This window comes from Patagioenas fasciata, chromosome 5, assembly GCF_037038585.1.
Source record: "Patagioenas fasciata isolate bPatFas1 chromosome 5, bPatFas1.hap1, whole genome shotgun sequence".
Taxonomy (NCBI): domain Eukaryota; kingdom Metazoa; phylum Chordata; class Aves; order Columbiformes; family Columbidae; genus Patagioenas; species Patagioenas fasciata.
The window spans coordinates 35598348-35620026 of NC_092524.1; the positions used below are offsets into that span (position 1 = coordinate 35598348).

The window sequence follows — 21679 nt, forward strand, 5'->3', positions numbered from 1 at the left end:
CCCCTCAAAATGTGAATCATAGTAACTAATTCAAAAGCTTCTCCCCACCCACTGACTAGACTCAGACAGTAAATTCAGGGACCGGAGACAGGTAAGGAAAATCAGATATTGTGAATACCCATAAAATCATCTCTTCTATTATAAGAAAAACAGTCGTTACACATCATTGAAACAACTGCAATAACCTCGTATGATTCTGATACAGCGTTCGAAAGGCCAGCTGACACGGGAAACTGAGTAATTTTTTTTCTAAAAACAACCATAGATTTCTGAAGTTTAAAGAAGTTATTTTTAATAGATACATTATGCTAGGAAGTGAATTTCAATTTAATCAATAATTAACACAGTTCAATTAATATTAATTCTTTGGGCTGTAAATAATCTCAGGAACTAGCTTTATCTTGTGCAGTACAATAGCAATTATGCATCTATATTCAGAAAAGAAAGAAGAAAAACATGTTTTCTAAATCAAAAGTACAGGAGGATTAAGGAGAAGCAGGACTGAATCATTCCAGCTGAAATATGACCCGAGGGACTACTCTCCCTACTCTCAGGAAAAATGCTGAAATGTCTTCCAGTATCAGCTTCAATTATTGCCAGTTTAAAAATCATGTCTTAAAGATGACATCTCGATAGCACAATGTCATAATCACATCATTTTGTTATCAGTTCAGCAATGAGAGGAGAACATGCTGGATGAGCATCATACATGGAAAAGATTAAAACTACTTCCTATATCAATGCAAGCTTTCCTGAAGGCTTGCTATTGCACATTTCATCTTGACATGCTGAATTTTCCATTTTGAATCGGTTCTCTCATTGACTCAAAGACATAAAATATGGGGTCAAAGCTTATGCTGCTTCATATGTTTTAGTTATGACACATACTGGCAAGCTGATTTTCTTCCCTTAAAAACATTCTTTGAATGAATGATATAATAAACCCTAACATAAGAACAAACCTTATCATTGCCACCTTGTAGTAAACACTGGGATTCAATTTCTCCACTGTGATTTAAATTCAGTCTTGCAAGTTCATCCAACTTCGTCCTGACTTTGTCTGCAATAGAGTTCATTTTCTTTCTAGTAGTTGTGGTTTGGATTTAGTATGAGAAGCATACTAATGTTTTGGTAGTTGTGGGTAGCCAAGGACTATTATTACTATTATTATCATTATTATGATTATTATCATTATTAAAGTCTTATGAGGAGTGGCTGAGGGAACTGGGGCTGTTTAGCCTGGAGAAAAGGAGGCTGAGGGGAGACCTTATCGCTGTCTACAACTACCTGAAAGGAGGTTTTAGCATGGAGGGTGTTGGTCTCTTCTCCCAAGTAGCAAGCGATAGGACATGGGGAAATGGCCTCAAGTTGTGCAAGGGGAGGTTTAGATTGGATATTAGGAAAAAATTCTTCACAGAAAGGGTTGTCAGGCATTGGCATAGGTTGTCCAGGGAAGTGGTGGAGTCACCATCCCTGGAGATGTTTAAAAGGTATTTAGATGAGGTTCTTAGGGACACAGTTTAGTGCTAGAGTTAGGGTATGGTTGCACTCAACGATCCTGAGGGTCTCATCCAACTGAAACAATTCTATTATTATTATTGTTATTATTATTTTCTCTTCCTTTTCTGTCCTGTTAAAGGTTTAACCCCAGCTGGCAAGTAGGACCATGCAGTTGCTGGCTCACTCTCCCCTGCAAAGTGTGGTGGAATAGAGAATCAGAAAGGAAAAAAAAAAAAAAAACACCTCGTGAGTGAGATAAGGACCATTTAATAGGACAGCAAAGGAAGATAAAAATACCTAATAGAACATACCAAATAAGTGATGCACAATGCAACTGCTCACCACCCGCAAGACCGATAACCTTTTTGTTCCGGAGCAGAGGTATTTGCCCCAAAGCCAACTCCAGTTTCTATACTGAGCCTGATGTCATATGGTGAGGAACAGCCCTTTGGGCAGCCTGGGGCACCTGCCCTGGCTGTGCTCGCTCCCAGCTCCTGGTGCACCTGGTAGAGCATGGGAAGCCAAAAAGCCCTTGACTACCTGGAAACAACCAGTGGGTTATCAACATTCTTCTCATACTAAATCCAAACTACAGCTATTGGGAACAAAACTGACTCTATCCCAGACAAAACTAGGACAAATTCAGTTGAGTGAGAAGAGAGTAGATATTGTCATATATAAATTCATTTTAAATATTGGAATAATTCGACAGTCAGAACACTTAATTCTGTTGTAACCAACTGATGTCTTGTATACCTATTATATTTAAAAACAATGCATTTTGCCTTCAGTACAAGTTATTAATTATTTTTATATCAATGTGTTTTTATTATATAAAGACACTTTAACAACTCAGATAATTTTTAAAATGGCTCACTGTAACATCAAAACCTGTCAAACAAATCATCACCACCTGTCTCAAATAATTAGTTTGAGTAATAACAATGAAGCAATCTAAGGAAAATACTAGGCGTTTATGGTGAGAGTTCTCATTTGTTTATTTCTTGTCCCAAATGCTTCTGCTGACACCCCTACTTAGGCTTGACCTTGCATGAAGGAAATAAATCAGGAAATCTGAAACAGAAATTCAGTCCTCCTTTCACAGAGTGCTGGGAATACAACCTTCAAAACTGTTACACTTAGCTTGCAAGTAAGAGACCAATTCAACCTACATACGTTTTACTTTTGTGTTGCTTTAGCACAGCAAATCATCCACAAACTCAGTTTCACTAGCTAGCGCACTGAAGACATCTTATACTGTTCCCATTTGCTGATAAACAGACCTTTATGTTTTAGTTACTTATCGTTTCTAGTAAAACATCTACAAACATCAGAAGTAACATATGGGGGCATTTTCTTTATATGTTTGTTTAGTTACACAAATTTTATACAACAAATTGAAAAATATATTTAGATTCCTAGTGGCAAAAAAGTTAAAATGCAGTCATGGTTGACAGAACACATTTGTAAATAAAAAGCATTGAAGGCGTGTTATCATTAACTCAAATAAACTCTAAGTTAAAAGTCTAAGCAACTGAAAATTTATATGAGTATTTAAGAGAAACCTAAACATGTTAAATAATGGAAATAAACATTTCAGGCACTCAGTCTTAATTCTGCCCTTTAGTGAACATAAGCAAACCAAAAAAACAGCATGTGATTTTAAAAACTCATATTAATCTAATCTGAAACCATAAATACTAAAATACTCCAATCACACGGTCACTGCATATTACCATTCATGGCCATGAGGTTACTAGGTTCTTTGTTTTGTTTTCTTTTCTTACCTTAGCACCTTGTAGGTGGAATGTAATCAGATTTTCCGTGCAACTTTTACTGGCGCAGGTTACCTCCATCCCTGTGCTTGTTTAGCTTTTCTTGACAATGTGGTGTAAAGCAAAGCAACAGCAGCTTTGCACAGATTTTCCCACCCCCACCCCCTGCCCTTCCCACCCTAATCTATAATGTGGTAGTTTGGTAGTTGTCAATGCAGTAGCTTGCAAGGGAGAATTAAAGGATCTCCCTTATCCCACTTTCCCTTCTGCAGGACACATCAAAAGCCCCAAAAGTTTTTGCTTAGCAGTGTTGTATTGCAGTGCTAAAGAAAATTACACCAAAAAGCCATTTGAATTTTATTTGGTAAGGGGTCTGGAAATCCATGATACTGTGCCACAGTTTAGTTAGAAAATTGCTTTGGGTCAGAACCCAAGGTCAGAGTAATTCTCTTGTGCTATATTCCCTATTGCTTTTTGTCCTTCCAAGTTGGTTATCACTTGATCTGTCCAGAGGTACTGCAAAATAAAGTTACAGAGGGAATTTAAAAAAAAATATCACCCCCCCTCCCTCAGACTCATATATTTCTACACCAAAGGGCAGATTTTTCTTATTCCAGAACTATCTCACCTCTGGAGTGACATCTCGTGGTGCAAACCCTGTTCCTCCAGTTGTTAAAATCAAATTAAGTTCCTTTTCATCACACCAATCTATCAGCGTCTCCTGAAAGAGAACATGAATCCTGTCAGATCTAACAAGTAATATGTGGGATACAGTTATCTCAGAAAACACCGGACAGCTTGAAATGTCTTAAAAACAGAAACACACACAATTAGTACAGGTAATTGTAAAGTCACTCATGGCTTTTTATACACAGATCATAAACGATTATTTATAATCAACGCATGAAAGAATAATTCAAGTATCCATCATTGTATTTTTGGAAATTGAAACTGAAATTCTGTTCTCCATCTCTTGACCTGAAATGGAAAACAAGAATTCACAGTTATTCATTTATATAACTGTTTTGTTTGTTTGTTTGTTTTTTTAATTTTGAGATATGAATACAATGCTTTATGTTACTAGAGGATGTGTGTTTAATACAGATGACTGATTCTTATTACAGTAACTTTGGTTTCTATGCTCCACTTTTTAATAACCTGAAAAAAGCAAGAACCACGTATTTGGAAGCTTGTCTACTAAAAGATGCAATAATACACCTGACGCAGCAACACAAGGGATTATCTAGAATCATCTTTTCTGCATTGCCTACAACATCTCAATAGGACTGTGTATACCACTTCAAAGGCTGGACTAAGAAAGCTTAATAAATCTGTCATGTAAATTCAATGACTTACAATACTAGGGAACTCAAGATACTAGAAAAGTTTTTAATTTCATTTGCATGCATTTTTTTTTAATGGCATTTTAAACTAGCTTTCAAATGGTGATAAAATTTTGATATAAGCAAAAAATTTATTTAGTCTCTATATCCACTTAAATATGAGAAGAAACTTCTCCACAGTGAGGGTGACAGAGCACTGGAACAGGCTGCCCAGGTTGGTTGTGGAGTCTCCTACTCTGGAGACATTCAAAACCCGCCTGGACACATTCCTGTGTAACCTGATCTAGGTGTTCCTGCTCCGGCAGGGGATTGCACTGGATGATCTTTTGAGGTCCCTTCCAATCCCTAACATTCTGTGATTCTGTGATATCACTTATCCTCTTCATACTCTACTGTGGGCTAGCATAGCAGCACAATGTCTCCTTGGAGTTCAAAATCAGCTGTGTTACATAAACTACACTCATTTATTGGACAGTAAAGTATCCATCTGCAGAAATCAATCAGATCAATTACTTCGGCTATCCTTATTCTAGCAAAGAAACCTCATTCTTCAAAAAAGTTTACAGTACATTAATGTTTCTGTAGTACTGTATTGGGGGGGGGAATGAACTGTTTGGGTGACTGTCTGCTACAAGTTTATTATTTATCACAAAATTAGATCTGAGCAATATACTGATTTAAAAAGCTTATAATATTGTTGATGACCACAAAACTGTCCAGAACATTTTAAAAAGCACTACCAATTTATAATAGTCCTCGAGTGAATGTTCTGCAGGCTTTGCACTGCAATGTAACTTCCAATTAAGAGGAAGCTCCTACACGGCATCTTTCAAATTGCAGGTAAAATAACCTTGTGTCTGCCCACAAGCCCCATCACGCAAACATATCCAAAGATTACTTGAAAAAGGGTTCTGTCTTTGTTTCTCCTTTCTTTACTCATTCTTTCTACTTCCCATTTGCATTATCTTGTCTTTATTAAATCTTTATTAAAATCACTCTCATCTTTTTACTCTCCCCTTTTTCAGGATGGCACTCAGGTAGGTTGTAGATTATGAGAAGCTTCTGGTTACATGAACATTTCAAATAAACTCGCAAAAAGAATATGAATAATATCTCAGACCCATACAAAAATTAACTCTTAAGTTTGACTTTTGAGTTCGGTTTTGAAAAAATGTGAATTACGGTAGTAAAAAGCATTCTGAGTCTTAAAATTGTTTGTTTCAATATCAGATAAGAATCAGAAAATTTATTTCAAAGAGGTGGCATGTTCTCTGTTTTATCATCTAAAAACATCTTGACTTTGAACAGCTACAAAGTTCAGAGAATATCAGAGAGAAGTTCAGTGTAAAGACGGTGTTTGGCAAAGTTAGAGCTTAATATTACATATCTTTTAAAAATTATTATAATCAAGAAAAATTCGTCAGTATAAAAGAGGAGGAAGATACTTTGTGGTTTTTGTTATTGTTTTGTGTTTGGCTTGTTTGGCTGTTGTTTTTTGTTTGTTAGACTTTTTTTTTTAACCTGCCAAACTCCCAACAGGTTTTATAGAGAAAATAAATCCTTCCACTGTTCTTAGTTTACTGCAGTTCAATAATACTCTAGTTAAGAGGGAAAAAATGTCATGTGATGGCCTACAAAAAGCTAAAGAAATCAGTATACACCCTAACTCTTCAAATAAACTGAGCAGTAACTATATGCCCATTACTAGTATTTCATCAGTGTATTTAGGCAGACATACATTTCTCTATCAAATTCTAGTTATAGTAAAGAAACATAAGCTTTCAGTAAGACCTTTGACTATCAGATAGCAAGTTTGGGTTTCACTGTATTTTAGAAGCGTAAATTGTACCACTTAGATCTTTTAAAACCATGGAAAACCACCAGAATCTGATATTCAGCTTATTTACCTTCTCTCTAGCCCACAGAATTCTATTCCACAAAACATTCTTAGTGACATTTTAAGTATCTAAAAAAGGAAGCACCGCTCCGATCAGCTGAGGACAAAAGGCCACTCAGATGCACTTGGCTGCTGCCAGCAGCACAGCTGGATTTTCCACCGGCTTTGCACGGAACCAAATTTGCTGCGTCTTCAAATGAGAACTCCTCCAGGCCAGGGGCCCTGTGGTGCTACAGTCCTGTGGGATTTCTTCTTTCTCTTTGTTCTATTTTTCACTTTGCTAACAAGAGCGCGGTAACAGCCCTATACGTTTATGCTTCTGAAATGATTAGAAGATATCCCTTCAAATCAGTATTATGGTGCTTATTCCTGGGATTAACAAGTGTACCTTTTTTCTTATCAATACCCCACTTGCTTCATAATACAAGGTTTGTAAAAATAATTCTCAACGCATATGCATACTTTTCATCCGTTAGCCATTGGAATACATGTATATGTACACTGTTATCATTTAAAACTTTCATTAGGAAAGAATGGGGAAATGCTAAAAAGAATATAAACAGGGAGGTTTTCGTAAAGAATTAATAAAGAATTCATCCATTCTATATTCAGTCTTGGAACTGGTTAAGTAATTCTGCAGTTAACAAAGATGTTTATTCTTTTGGCACACATTAAATTTTTCTAGCACAGTGCAAGCTTGAAGTTATTTTGCATTATATGCACCACTAATCACACATGAAGGACCATTTAAAATATGTTAAAATTTAATTAAAATTGCTGAACAAGTATCAACATTAACTAAAAATTTAATGAAACAATATACACGTGGACTTCGAAACAGAAGTTAGTATAAGCTGGTTTACAAACGTGCATACTATCCAGAAGTTCTCAAAACAACTTCACGTACTGAAAAGACTTTAGCGGCTTCCAGGAAAACCTCCTGACAGTGCTTAAAAATGCAAGTCTGTTCTCCAGCACAGATGATCTCAAAACTACAATTTAATTTTCTTTCACACTGTGTGGTCTCACGCTAAAAGAGCTAAAAGGATGTCTGAGATCATTTGCATTTATGATTTCTAACATCATCACAAAGAAAAAATTATAGTGATAGAAGACATGAAATATAACAAATAAAAGAAAGATTTCCTAGTTGCAGATTTGCTAAGAAAACTGGGTGTCATTTCAACCACCGAGTTTCAGGAACACAGGTACCAGCACATTAAGGTCTCACAACAACCTTTACTTCACCACATGGCTTGAACTAGTCTAGACCCCAGCTCGCGAGACATCAGCCCTCATATTATGGCATGAGAGAGCACACATAATTGCATGAATCAGAAATTAATGTCACAGCACACAAATACAAAGCAGAAAAAACAAAAAAGGTGTAAGTAACCCAATTGATCCTCACTGTTGTATTATTTAGGACTTACAAGCTTTTCCATTCAGCTGACCATGACTTGTCTATTAATTTAAAAGCAAAAATTAAGTACTGAGGACCATGAAAGAACACGAATACCCACAAAGTAAAAGCACTGTAGGAAAGATAAAGAGCTGATTTCAACATTCAGTTTGATAAAAGAGGGAAGGCCTTAGAAATGATAATCTATTCTTGGAATTAATTTCATATTTTTTGTCCTATTTCTTGAGAAGGTTTTGTTTCTTATGCTCACAATCTTTCTCTTACTGCTTGAAAGCTTTGCTGACATGTACAGGCATAAAGATATTCTTATGTGTGCAGCAACAACTTTGCAAGTAATCACTCTCAAGATTATTTAAGAATATGAGAATATGAAATATTATACCACCATGAAAATAAACTCGACATTTTCTGTTACCTCCATCCCTTTCTTCCTTCCCCCACCAACAAAAGGCAGAAAGTAAAAGAATGTCAGGATTATGTTCAGGGTGCAATTACCTTAATCAAGTGACTTGGATGAAACCAAGTGTGTATCTCAGTGTGTCTAAAGAGCCCTTTTCATCTTTTGGGATTTTACTGAATGTAGTAGTGTTTTGAAGATTCTACAGATATATTTGCAGTTTTCTGCATCAGTCATTTTGCAATGTTGTTTTTCTAAATACTAAGCTAATGTATTAAAAGAAGTCATAAAAATGCAACTATTCTACTGAAATGCAAAACTAAAGGAAGAAAGTAACAAAAATGTGCTCTAGAAATGGCTTATTTTTTAAAAATGGAAATTTAATTATAGGCATTCTCCACATGAAATAAATTGCAACTACCAAATATTTCAAGGTTCAACATACCTATGCAGTCTGTAACATAATCTTTTTTTTTTTAAAAGTACTTCCCACATTCTAAAATCTACCATTCATGACAATTATCCCTAAAACATTAAAAAAAAAAAAAAGTAGGCACTGAAGTGCAGTGCTCAGCGTTCAGCTATGCAAACGAGTACAGAAAGTCAAGCAGAGGGATGTGCAAACACTGAAGTGTTTGCTGGTCAGACCACCAGGACTGGGAGTGGCAACCCTGAAATAGTATGATTTTTAAGAGCTGAAACTGGCAAAAAAAAAAATCCTAATTATTACATTGGAGAAAGGTACAGACAATGTAAGTCAAGACTGACTTCACAAAATAAAATGTTTTGTGCCGACTTCCTCTCAGAAAGACAGAGGAGGGATTTTTAATTCCAGCTAACTACCTTCACATTTTAGTCTCAGTATAAAGAAGAAAAACTGTGATTTTATGGTATGATTTAACAAATTGAATTAAAATCAAAAAGGAGGTTTAGATGAGCTGTATACCATGAGTCTATATGTGCAGCAAGGCACAAGACTTTTTGCTTCTGTATGAAAATCTGTTCCCATCTACTGTTGGTATCACTGGTATCCTCCCTAGAGCACACGCTGAGGTCTTGAAATCACAGCTAGTCACTGGAAAGGATCAGTCACTCCAGCAGAACAGTTTTCCTCAGATGTCTGGAGGAACGGGTGGAACTTAGAGCTGTCAGAAGAGTCAGAATTAGGTATTTTCCAAACATGTCTGTTTCTTGAAACATCTCTCCTGTCCTTTCCAAATTGGGCAGACATATACACGAGTGTGAGCCTATACACACACATGCTCATCTTTACATAATACAAACGTACTAGCAAAAGCACCAAAGATCAGTGTGTCTCAGTTCTGCCATGTGTAAAATTCTTCTCTCTAAAATATGTTTATTTACTAAAATAAATATTACAGTAGCTACAAAAGCTTTCTTAAGAATTTATTTGAAGCCAATAAAAATTTAATAAAGCATAATGCCTCCTTGACACTATTGCTTTTCCCAGTGAGAATGTTGACATCTAATATGTATTCTTCTGAGTATTCCTACAATAACACAAGGTAAAATCGCAATTGGGAAGAAAAAAAAACCACAACACATAAAACCAACTAAATTAATCCAATAGTGCTACCTAATAACAGATGAAGAGAAATGTGTTCTCCCTTTTTTTAAAACAAATTAAATCAGCACTTCAAAGACCTGTTATCACAAGATAAAAATGCTTGGTCTTGAAGCCACAGACTTCAAATTGTGCAGAACAAGATGGCTTTTTTTCTTCATATTTTCTTCCCCTTAAGCATACATTTATGTCCATTGAAGACTGTTTAAAAGACTGTTTACTTAGAATGTGAAAAGGCAGCTTGATATTAACACACAAGTCAGCAAATTTCTAAAATTAGAATTCTTTACAATATTTTATCTATGCATATCCACATCTACAGCACGTGGTCTCATGTACCACAAATTAGAAGCTTCACTGAGCTTTGCTGGCTCTAACTAGGCCCAGATAAACTATATCTCAATCTTACTAAAAACTTAAAAATGGCAAAGCCACACAAAACCAACTGTAAACTTTTTTGAGCAGCCAAGACAACACTAACTGCTCCAACACTAAGAGACTGTTGAAAGCAGGTCCATCATATAGGTAAAGGCAACATGTCTCAGAGAACTCCAAGTACAAAAACTCTAGAGTCGTTCCCATAATAGCCCTCAACTCACACAACCTGCACTTCTCAGAAACTATACTTGAAAATACTCTCAGAATTTGCACGTATGTATTTGTATGCAGAGATGATGACATCTCCAGTTTAAGCCAGGTTATACCTTGTGTTTACTTGCTCTGTTTAACGGGTAGGAAGTTGTGGCAGATGCACACCCCCCTCTCTCCCCTTCCCTTCCTTCAATATGGAAGGTGCAGAGACATCTCCTGCAGCTGTTAACAGCTTCTCTTGTTTTAACTCCGATCAGGGTCGTTGAGAGAAGGGGTGGGGGCATAGAGGCACCATGGAGCCAGAGTGGGGGTGCTTAGAAGTTTCAGGACATCCCACAGCCAGAGTGGGGGTGCAGAGAAGCTTCTGGAATGCCTACAGTCAGACCTGATCAGGCTATACAAAACAGGATTCTTGTCGAGGCTCCGCCCCTTGCGTGGACCTCTTGGAGCACAAGCCAGATGCTGCAGCTGAGAGCCCTCGCCCTTAGGCAGGATGGTTGCCTAAGGTGATCTCCTGGGACCGGGATTCCCCTGCACTGAGCCACGTGGGTGAGTGATAAAATTTTCTTTAATTCCTCGCAGGATCGTGAGTGTTTATTCTGTGCTTCAATACGAGCACGTGTATTTTCTTCAATAATTCCTTGCCAGATTCAGGCAAGTGTATACTTTTCCCAGAATCAGGGACGGCTTTGGCATTGTTTCTGGTGAACCACATGTATGCACACCATGGATCCTCATTGTTGTTATTTGCTGCATCTTTAATAATTACATCGACTGATACTCAAACCTGTATTTACGTCACTATTGGAGAGTTAAAACCCCATCTTCCATCAGTTAACCTGCTGCACTTTCTTTGCAGAATAAAAGTTTGTTTTGGACCCTGTTGTCCATCTAAACTAACTTTGGGGTGCCTCCGTGACAGAAGCGCAGTAGACTACAGGGCTATGAAACAAAACACACACGAGGAATCCCATTGTGGGGGGAAAAAAAAAAAAGTTTAAACTCAAATGTTTACTTTTCCGTAACTATAAAGCTTTAAAAAAAATAACATCATTGTAAAAATATAATTGATTCTTACAGAATACAGTTCAGTTTATAGCTTGATTTTCTAATAGTAAATACAATCTTACACGTTACTTCATACACTTAGCTACGCTTACACTTACTGTAAGACGTGTTTCTTTTTACTTTTTAAATAATATTACAACTTCTGTAATTTCAATTTTTGCTGTAGCTCTCAATGAAAATGGCAACTTGAGCAGAGTGAACATATTCAGACATCTAAAAAAGGTTAGGACGAAGGGAAAAAAGACAAGAGATGAAACCACTAGAGAGACAGGGCAACACTCAGTGTAATGTAGTTTGTGGTATAAATTCCCTCACACGTGCACTGTTCACGTGTACCATTCATAGAATCAACAAATGGAATTGTCTTTTTTAAAAAAACCTACTGCTTTACCTGTGAAAATACAGTAAAGAAAATTTACCTACCAACGAAGGGCTGCTGTACTGTGAGATACTTACACCATACAAATAGTGTAAGAGTGGGTGGGCTGGTGCCTGCCCTGGGCTGTCTGGGGGGGGCGTTCTGCCTCCTCCCCTCTTCCTGCTCGAGGCCTGACATCCAGGGCAGAGAGCATCCGCCACCACTTCAGTTCCTCTTAAATGCACAAGCAAACCTGAAAGAGATTCAGAAAGAGGGGAAAGGCAGGTAGGAGACTAATGTACATGCAGACTACACCTCTCAAAGAACGCCAGTTACTGAGCAGTAACCTTTCTTCTTTGAGTCTGCATGTACATTCACGCAAGGACTCACTCTGAACGGTTCCTTTGCCATTTACTGCCCAGGAGAAGCCTGAGGACTCCCACAAACAACTGCAGCATCGCTCCACTGAAGGCTGAAACAGCCCTGGATACTATTAGAGCAACATAATGCTGAGTGAAAGCAAAGACAGAACTCCAGGTGGCCCTACAGCCAACGTCCAAATACCTTACAATACAGATACTAAATGTGCCCAGAGATCTAATAGAATTTGCTTTGGCCGTGGCGGGGAAGTTCCTTGAGTCCACACAGAGACAGAAATCCACCTGAACAATCACTATGTGAAATCAGCTGATATTCCTTCAGCACAACAAGCAAAGAAACAAACTAAAAGACTTGGACCTGTGAAGAGAAATTATGAAGTCTATATGAAATCAAGAACATGAAGTATAAAATTCAATCAAAAAAGCATAAGATCTGGAAATGAGTACTGGAGGATTAATTGTCTGGCTACTTTGTAACTTCGGCACCACTTCAAGAAGGAATTCTGGATGACTGAAGAACAGATACTCTGCCCTTATAAAGGTAGTACGTAAAATGGACCCACGCACGTGGCAGAGAAAACTGGCACCCTATGTGCCACTTTCATAGACAGAAGCAGGAGTAGGAATTTAAGAGCTCCAAATGGGAGAAGGAAGCACTACAAAACACGAGTTTTCCAAGACTATTCAGTCACGAACAACTCAATGCACCCAGATCAGCTCTGCAAGTTGTGAGGTATGAGAACATGAGCGTACTCAATCAGAGAGAGCAACCTGGTACCCTCCAAGTACAGAAAGGCATCAAAGGAACTGCACGTAACAAATACCCTGCAAGAACTGAGATCAAAGCAGCAACAAACACATCGTACAGAAAATACTGTTTTCTCATAAAGTATCCATGTCTAGATGATACTCTCACATTACTGGCTATCATTACCCTGGAGAGTAGCAAGATCTGACAAACCTAGAGACTGATCCACATTTTGACACGGAGGGTCCTGAGATTGCCACAGGCTGAAGAGCAGCCTGGGAAGAATTAAAATACAATGTCTATGGATACTGCAAAAGAAATCTCACATAGCAGCATATGAAATGTACCCACTGTCAGAAAAAGGTGAAATTACCCCCAAAAATAACAAGTTTGTCATTACTGAGTATTTTTCTATGTGTGTGCCAATTCTGGTAACTTAAAATCAACATACCATAAATAGAGAAGCAACATTTTGCAAGCTTAATCCAAACAAAATTGTTGTATTGCTTTGTTAAGCCAGGCAGCTGAATGAGATGCCAGAATGACAAGCATATTTTAGCAAAAGCACATGCAGTATTGCAAAGAACAGACTTACTTAGGTCCTCTAAAGAATACTCATAAAAGAAACAGCAAAAGCCACTTGTATCCTCACAGAAATCTCCTTGGGGAAGTCTAGCTCATGAAATTCTAAAGAATATACTAAAATGAGCCTGGGTGGAATCTCAGTTATTCTCTCTCTGTTCAGGATTATTTTGTCATTCCTGAAAGACATCTGTCTACACAACATACTCTTAAAGGCTGGGAAATGTTTTACTTCTGGACAAATGACCATTGGAAGAGCAGGTGAATAAACTGATTTAAATGAAAATCTAAATTTTTGGAAGAAATTGAGAGATTTGGTCTAAAGTCTCATTTCTGTTTTACAAAGGACTGTAAATAGAGTCAAAGCCACTTAAATCGGGGCTCACCATCTTCTGTATGCAACAAAGAATGTTCTTAAGTCAAACAAGCAAGTCTGTGAAGAATCACATTAATATTCCAAATTTCAGTTAACTCCTCTATTTTACGCGTAAGTCTGATAAGCACTGTAGGTTGAAGAGAATTTACATTCTACCAAACTGGTGGATAAAGTGCTGAAATAGCTGCTGGATGTATACTGGGCTCATGAGTTTCCAGGAACGATAATACTCTAGAGTACTGAGAAACAAAGCCCTCACAGAAGATTGATTATTCCTACTGAAGCAAAGCCATTTCCATTTTGTAGCACATGTAAAGGTTAAGGACCATTTCCTACCCTGAACCAAAAGTTTCTGTATGTTTAAATAGTCAAATATGTTATTCCAATTCACTGTATGAAAACTGAGGCCTGAATGATGCATGTGGCTACTGGTCTGAATGATCAATGTGGGGAAAAAAGGCAGAATGACTACAATAGACACTTGCAAGCTCTTGACTTCCAGGTAACTGAGACTGTTCAAGCCAGAAAGGAGTGACTGTGGTGACTCAGACAATGCTTTTTCTTAACCACAACAGAACAAGGGTATTGAGAGATAAGCACAGATCTGGAATGCATGGAATTAAAAAGACATCTCCCTACCAACTCAGATGCTCTTCCCCTCTAGAGAAGAATTCTTCACATTTCTTGATGTTAGGAGCTACAAATTATCTTTGGTAAATAATACTGTCAATAAAATTGCATATTTCGGTATTCAGAGAAGTCTATTAAGAAGATATGGCAGCATATTTTGAAGATTGTAACAATTATTTCATGGCACATGAAACAATTCCATAGATGGAGTCATAGATGGATCTTGCATCTCCCTGCTTGTTCATGCAGTGCACTATGATGGTGCTATTCACCCAAAAATCATTGTTCCAATGACTGGTGTATGAATACACTCCATTTTTGCCTAGCAACATTTACTAGAAGATGACCCTTTTTTGCAATGAAGGTCCAATCCTAACTGACATCTCTACATTTTTGTAGTGGATCCCCCTAACACCTGAGAGATTTTAAGATTGCTATCAATCAGCAGTATTCATTCTCTAATACCTAATTATAATGCACATGTCAAATACAAGATGTTTCCAGCCAACAAGTGCATGCACAGGCCAAGTGACCCAACAACTAAAGGCACGATCTTTTTGTGATCCGTGATCACCCTGGCACTGTTCAGATTGCTTCAGAGAAGCATTCTTTTGCCCTGGTGAAGCTGACAAAACCAACAATAAAACCTCTTCCCTGAATATAAATGAGATGGGAATTATCTGTGTTCGTCCTTCTACTACAGTGTAAAATAAAAAAGTATTTATAGAGAAACCTGAACGGTATGTGTAAGTTGGTGGAGAAATGATTCTTGTACAAACCAGGTCAATACATGGGAATATGCAAAGAGATTTATTTTGTCCCCAGGTAAAAAAACAAACAAAAAAACCCATAAAGACACAAACAAACAAGCAACCCAAACAAAAAACAACAACCACCACAAAAGCCCACAAAACAAAAAACCCCCAAACAAACACCCCCCCCCAAAATAAAAACCACACACACAAGAAAAAAACACACAAAAATCCCCCACAGAGTACCATTTCTAGATGGTAAATGACCTTTCAGGTCTAATAATCAATGCCAGATTTAGCTTCCAGAAGATAATAAGCCATTGGGAAGAAATCCCTTTCATCCCAAACTAAGCAGTGTCCTTTATTTTGCCAAATATGAAGAAGCTATGGACATCCTGCTCCGATACATTCCTGTGACAGGGATATACAAACAATGAGGAGAAAGGTATACACAAGAAAGGAAAGAAAACTGGAGTATTCTGGAACTGATTAGACTGTCTGCACTTCTCCATTATCTGTTGAGTAGAAGTAATCTTGGAGATCTTGCAAATGATTCTTTAAAAGGAAAAGGAAAGGATAAAAATCAACTGAGATTCATTGACGGTTCATAATGCAAAAAACACTTCGACAGCTGTTGAAGGCAATGAAAAATAAATAACTGATTATTACAGTAAACGGTCTTTTTCTGCAGGAGGCCTTGTTTTTTTCTTACAGAGACAGAGCATAATAGAAGAACAATAGAATGAACGAGTAATAGGCTGCCTGATTAGGTTATTGTTTATTCCTGAACTCTGAAATATAAGCATCCAAAGACTAAAATGCAATGAAAGAACCTCTTGGCACTTATGAGACAATCCACTACTGAACTAAAAAGGCCATTCTCTTCAAAGGGAAGACCTCTTTGGGATTCACTGTATGCAGAATCTCTCTATAGGCCCAAAGGATTATAGTTATTACACAATACTGGGTGAAAGCTGTTACCACAGAATTCAATGAGCTATCTTCTGCTTTCATTGCAGCTTGCAGAGATGTTTTAGCAGTAGCTGATCCTACTGCAATCACAGATTTCAACTGATTATTATAATGGAGAGAAAACGGATGCAGAACAACTCAACTTCTTTCCCTAAGCTGAAACTTTCTGATCATTTTTCTTTTGGAATGTCTTTAAAAGATATCCATTTTTTTTCTTGATACACACTAACAACGAAGTTACTTGGAGTCAGGTGGTAAAAGCATGCAAAATCACCTTTCAACTGTTTCTGCAGCTGGTATAAATGAAGCTAAAATCTGCCAGGACACTAAGATTGTTCAAACATGCCTTTATGGGTACTGGAAATCTCTCAGGCAAAATAATATGCAGAATGACAAACAACCTACAGCATTTTTACAGAATTCTTTGTATTGTAATTGCCATTGTTTATAAGGTCCTATATTCTTGCAAATTATTTTGTGCTATACAGAAAGATATGCTAACACTTCGTAAGGATTCTACGTATGAAAAATTTATTTTCAGCAACTTTATCGAATTAGCCAGACTTCTTACAAAGTTGTCACTGCAAATGGAGCCAACAGAAGCTTAATACAGCAACTGCTTCATAGAAGTAATGTAGCTCAATCTAGTTTCAAAATGTTAACAAAGCTGTAGAGGCTAACTAGGACATGAAGAAAGTTCAAAGCAATACATGGAAAGAGCTGGAAAGGACAATTCTAAGCAGAATCACTCATCATTACTTGTTTTCGTAAAGATGTATGCCAAACTTCACTTGCTAAACTTAAGGACCATAAAAGAAATACTAATCGGCGCTATCAGAATGAGAGAAGTATAGAATGTTTTCCGGGAAAAGAAGAGCAATCCTTACAAATCTCTGCAGCGATCATACAGAGTCTCTTGAATGCTGCAGAGAAAGTCTTCGTATATTCAGAAATGCTTTCCAGTCCCAAAATTTCCAACATGCTGGTTCTTTTCACAGCTATTAGATCTGTGACGGAATTTTCAAACAAACACTACTAATTCCAGAGTAGGAAACACTTGGACTAAGCATGTCAACGATACAGGTACTCTTAACACTTGATGTTGAATGAATGATGGCTTAATAAATTAAGTGTTCTGGCAATTCCTATATTTGTGCCATATGATTTAGTTGAAAAATCAAGACCTGTGCCAGAACCAAAAGCTGCAGCACTGAGGAAATAGTCATTGACGTAAAGCCCTTACAGTTTCTGCTTCAAGAGGAAGTAATGATTTATAAACTCTAACTACTTAGACACCAGATAAATAAAATCTTAGTGTCCTTTTTACTAAAAGGTTTTCTCACAATTTAAGTTCTAAACCTCAAATGATTTCCGTTGTGCTAATCTTAGCAGACATTTCTCACCATAAGTAATCCTCTCGAGATAAGTATTTCAGAAAGCATTATTCAAATCTATTTTAAAATTGCTTTCACTTAATTTATCTGAAGTTTATATTAAACCTTCATATCTATCTAGAAGATGACATTATTTTAAATGTTACAATTAACATACAGATACTGCAATTATTCATTATACTTTCCTAAATATGTATTGCATGCCTCTCTCCTCCTGTTTGCCTTGAAAATAGTACAGGATATGTACACACTTTTTTTGAGTAGTTTTCCAAAAGGATAAACAGGGAGACTTGGTAATTATAGAAATGTTTCAAGAGTGCAGTTGTAGGTACAGCAGGTTCTAGTGAAAAAAAGAACGCATTCCCATTGTTACCAGTGTGCTCACATCAGACAGATAGTGGAGGTTACGCATACGAAATGGCTGCTGCTTCAAAGGAACAGAACCCTCCTTGCTAAAGCATGAGTCATTTCTGGAGTTGTGAAACCACAGAAAACCCTCTGGACTAGGAAGTACTTGTTCATTATTTAAAAGATGCAAGAAGACACACTGGGTAACCTTTACGAGAATCCTGAGTTATTTATATACTTCAGAAAAAGTTGCATAAGAAATAATGAGTCTCTTTGATGGTGCATCACCTGCTTTATATACTATCATTCTAACATATGGTCTGTTACGTAAAACTGTTTATGTAAGTAATTTTTGCTTTTTTAATTGCAAAATTTACCTTTCTGGAGACGTTAAAATCACATTAACAGTCATCTGCTCAATGCAAGTTAGAATAAAAGCATCATCTCAATAATTAAAAATACCATATTGCCCCTTTTGAAGAGTCATTTCCCACACACTCTACTTCGAGGATTATGATGCATGCAGTATACGTTATCTCTGGACTAGTGCTTTGCCTCGGAGAGACAATTGCCACTCCAATGCTAGAGAGTGCTGAAGAGCCTGCACAGGCAGCAGAGTCATTCAGTATGTTCAGTAACAAAAAGCATGTGGAATTAGTGGATGAAGGAAAGTACACAATAAATTCTACCTGTGAGCAAGACCTGGGCAATGCCCTCGGAAATTAAAGACCACAAAATGTTCTATTTATAATGTGTCTGATATTGTAGTGATCCTGAGCGGGAGACCATTGTGCATCAAGGCGTTAGTGATCCATGTAGCAGTTTGCCTGGAGCTCCCACAGCGGGCTGGGCTGTGCCCCACACTCAGCATGGCCTTCAGGCCCGTGTCATGGTGCCCAAACCCTCTGGCCAAAGGATCCGCTCAGCCACCTCCTGGTAACAGGGAGGCCGGTGAGCAGCTCCCAGGCAGTACTGCTGATTACACCACCAGCGTGGCCTTTATCTAAACATGCAGCAAGAACTTCTCCTGAGTAGAGAAATCCATCCAGGGACTCATCCAATGCCACGTGAACATGTGGTGCCCCAGCATCTGAGGGGAGTAAGATTTATTTGCTATGTTCCTCTTCTTATTCTGCCTAATTAAAGCAGATACTTTATTAAGCCATTTGTTGTCAGGCTTTCTTATTGAGATCCAGAAAGAACCTGGCACTGTCCCTCTCCCTCACTCCTGTGCCCCAGTGCAGAACAAACACGACAATTTCCTTTTCATTTCAACACTCAGGAGTTCTGATTCTACGGAAGGAGAAGCCCTTGCCTTTTTCTTGCCATTACAAAGCAAGTCTCCTCTGGCTGGCAAGAGTTCTCTCTCCAGGTTTGGTAATATCTGTGATATTTGAAGACATTAAAAAAAGAGATCAAAGACTTTTTTTCTTCTGCTAAGAGTTATAAATTTGTGGTTAAAGATAAGGTCTACCAGGAATCCAACCATTCTATAGCACCAATATTCCAAGAGCTTTTACATTTGTACCCATGAATCTAAAGCACAGTATTAGACACTTTGTCCACTTAGAACTTCTGGGTTTGGAGCTGTAACCATCCGTACCGATCAACTCTAAAAAATTAAGGCAATTTCCAAGCCACTATAGCTATTCCTTCCTAAATGTCACAGATCATTTAGCTGTCCATTAAATCTCTAGCTGCTGTTTCGGCTTTCACTTCTGCCTAACTCCAAAAGCAGAGATATTTTTAGCAGGAAACTCTATGCACTTTTTGTCTATCATCCAAGTTTCAAAATATCTCGAAGAAAACATCATAAGAGAATTGGCTACAGCAAATGTATTTCATTAGAATGAGCAGTATACAGACCTCTACATGAAAAACCAACTGTACAGACAAAAACATTTCTTTATCAGACAGCTCTTTTTCTATCCCAGTCTTTGGATTTTGTAAATTTTGAGTTTCATGTATTTTTGAACCTAAGAAAAAAAAATAAAGATAAAACTGAGGAACAGAAAAGCAGACTACTACTTTATTTAAATATAGTCAACTGAAGGTCATAACTAGCAAGTTAATATCTGGTCATCCTCATTTACAGTGCTGACAAAAGAACACTATTTTGCTCGGGAAATAATTTAGGCTCCTTTTATTATAATGACTGGGTTTTTTTGCAGGGAGAATGAAAGTTCTCACTGACCTACTTGTAGAAAAATTTTCATCAGTGATCTCTATTCTTTGGACAGATTTCAGTGTCTGACTGAGGTCTGATAAGAAAATGTTTAACTTTTTTGCAAACTCTGTACTTTAGATGTAGATATTCTAAGATGGAGGAGAGAGGTAAATGGGGTTTCATGTGGAGTTTTGTATAAGAGAAACATCACCAATCTTGAGAACCATTTTAAACCAACCTTTCCAATAAGGGACAGCAGAAAGATTGTTTATAATGTTATTTCAATTTACATTGATTTTAGTGATTTTTATTTTTTATAGGCATTGGTAAGCCGTTGTCCACCACATGTATAAAATGAACTTCCTATTTTGGATACTATTTGCCAGTGAGCTCGATGCATTGCATCTTATTGTTCATTTTGAAACCTACAAGTTGAAGTGACTTAGGTGAAATACATCAAGTGTGCAGTCAGAGAAAAACTTGTGCCCAATTTGTTAATTTTGAAGAATTAGGTTGTCTCTGTTGATGATAGGACAGATCATGTTTTCACTGCATGTATCAAACATACACAAAATACGTAATTATAGGGATAGTTAGCAAGAATATTTATTTTGGTTATCTTCCCTTATTATCTAGCCATCCTCAGAAGGCAATTTAAGTGCTCAAACATATCCACTGTTGTTTTCCTTGGTAGAGACCTAGCAGAGTGAATTTAAAAATACTTTCAACAAAAGCTAGTATGAAATTAGCTATTTTTTCCACCACAGAGGAAACCCCTTACTTTTCCCTTCTATTTTTCCGTTTGTATATTATGAGATTGCCACGGTTTTAGATGAATTGCAACATAATTAGCTCAGGTTTTGCTGTTGTCAAGACTATGTCTCTGCTAAAATACTATTTGTCCAAATACAGGATTGCTTTTAAAGAGTTTAAAGTACTAAAATTGTGCAAAACCAAAACCACAAAATATTCTGAAAACACACACACACGCATATTATATTAAAATCCATAGGTTACTTCATATAAAATATTTAAATATAAAAATATATCATAAAAGTGCCTGGGTACCCAAGTACATAAGGTGTACTTTAGCTGTTTTACTTAAAACAAAATGAAAAACGTAGAGAACTGTGCCGTTATGACTGAAGCTTCACACCTGTATATCCACTACTGGCTGAACAGTTGGAATGTCTGTCCTAAACACTCTCCAAAGTTAGGTCTACAGAAAAGACTTAATCACAGAAAAACCTCATACTTTCCCTTTCTCCGCACACTTCCATTGCTTACTGCTTTTGCTGGGTCTCTTGGATGTCAGTTCAGTGAAAATATTGTGCATGTGAAAGCTTTAATTAAACTTAGAGCATAATGCTACACAAACACCCATTTTTTCATT

General features: G+C 37.2%; 1 protein-coding gene across 13 annotated transcripts in view; it reads right to left on the bottom strand.

The window, feature by feature from the left end:
- Positions 1–21679, bottom strand: part of GPHN (gephyrin) — a 293554-nt gene that overhangs the window by 142796 nt on the left and 129079 nt on the right. For 12 of the 13 annotated variants that reach the window (XR_011739363.1, XR_011739362.1, XM_065839334.2 and 9 more), the window contains one exon: positions 3904–3996. The exons of the other annotated variant lie outside the window; for it this stretch is intronic. Coding sequence is in view for 9 of the 12 variants with exons in the window: in XM_065839334.2 (XP_065695406.1) it covers positions 3904–3996 (93 nt within the window). In the remaining 3 variants the exon portion in view is untranslated. The remainder of the gene's footprint in view (positions 1–3903; positions 3997–21679) is intronic. 13 annotated transcript variants of the gene reach the window in all.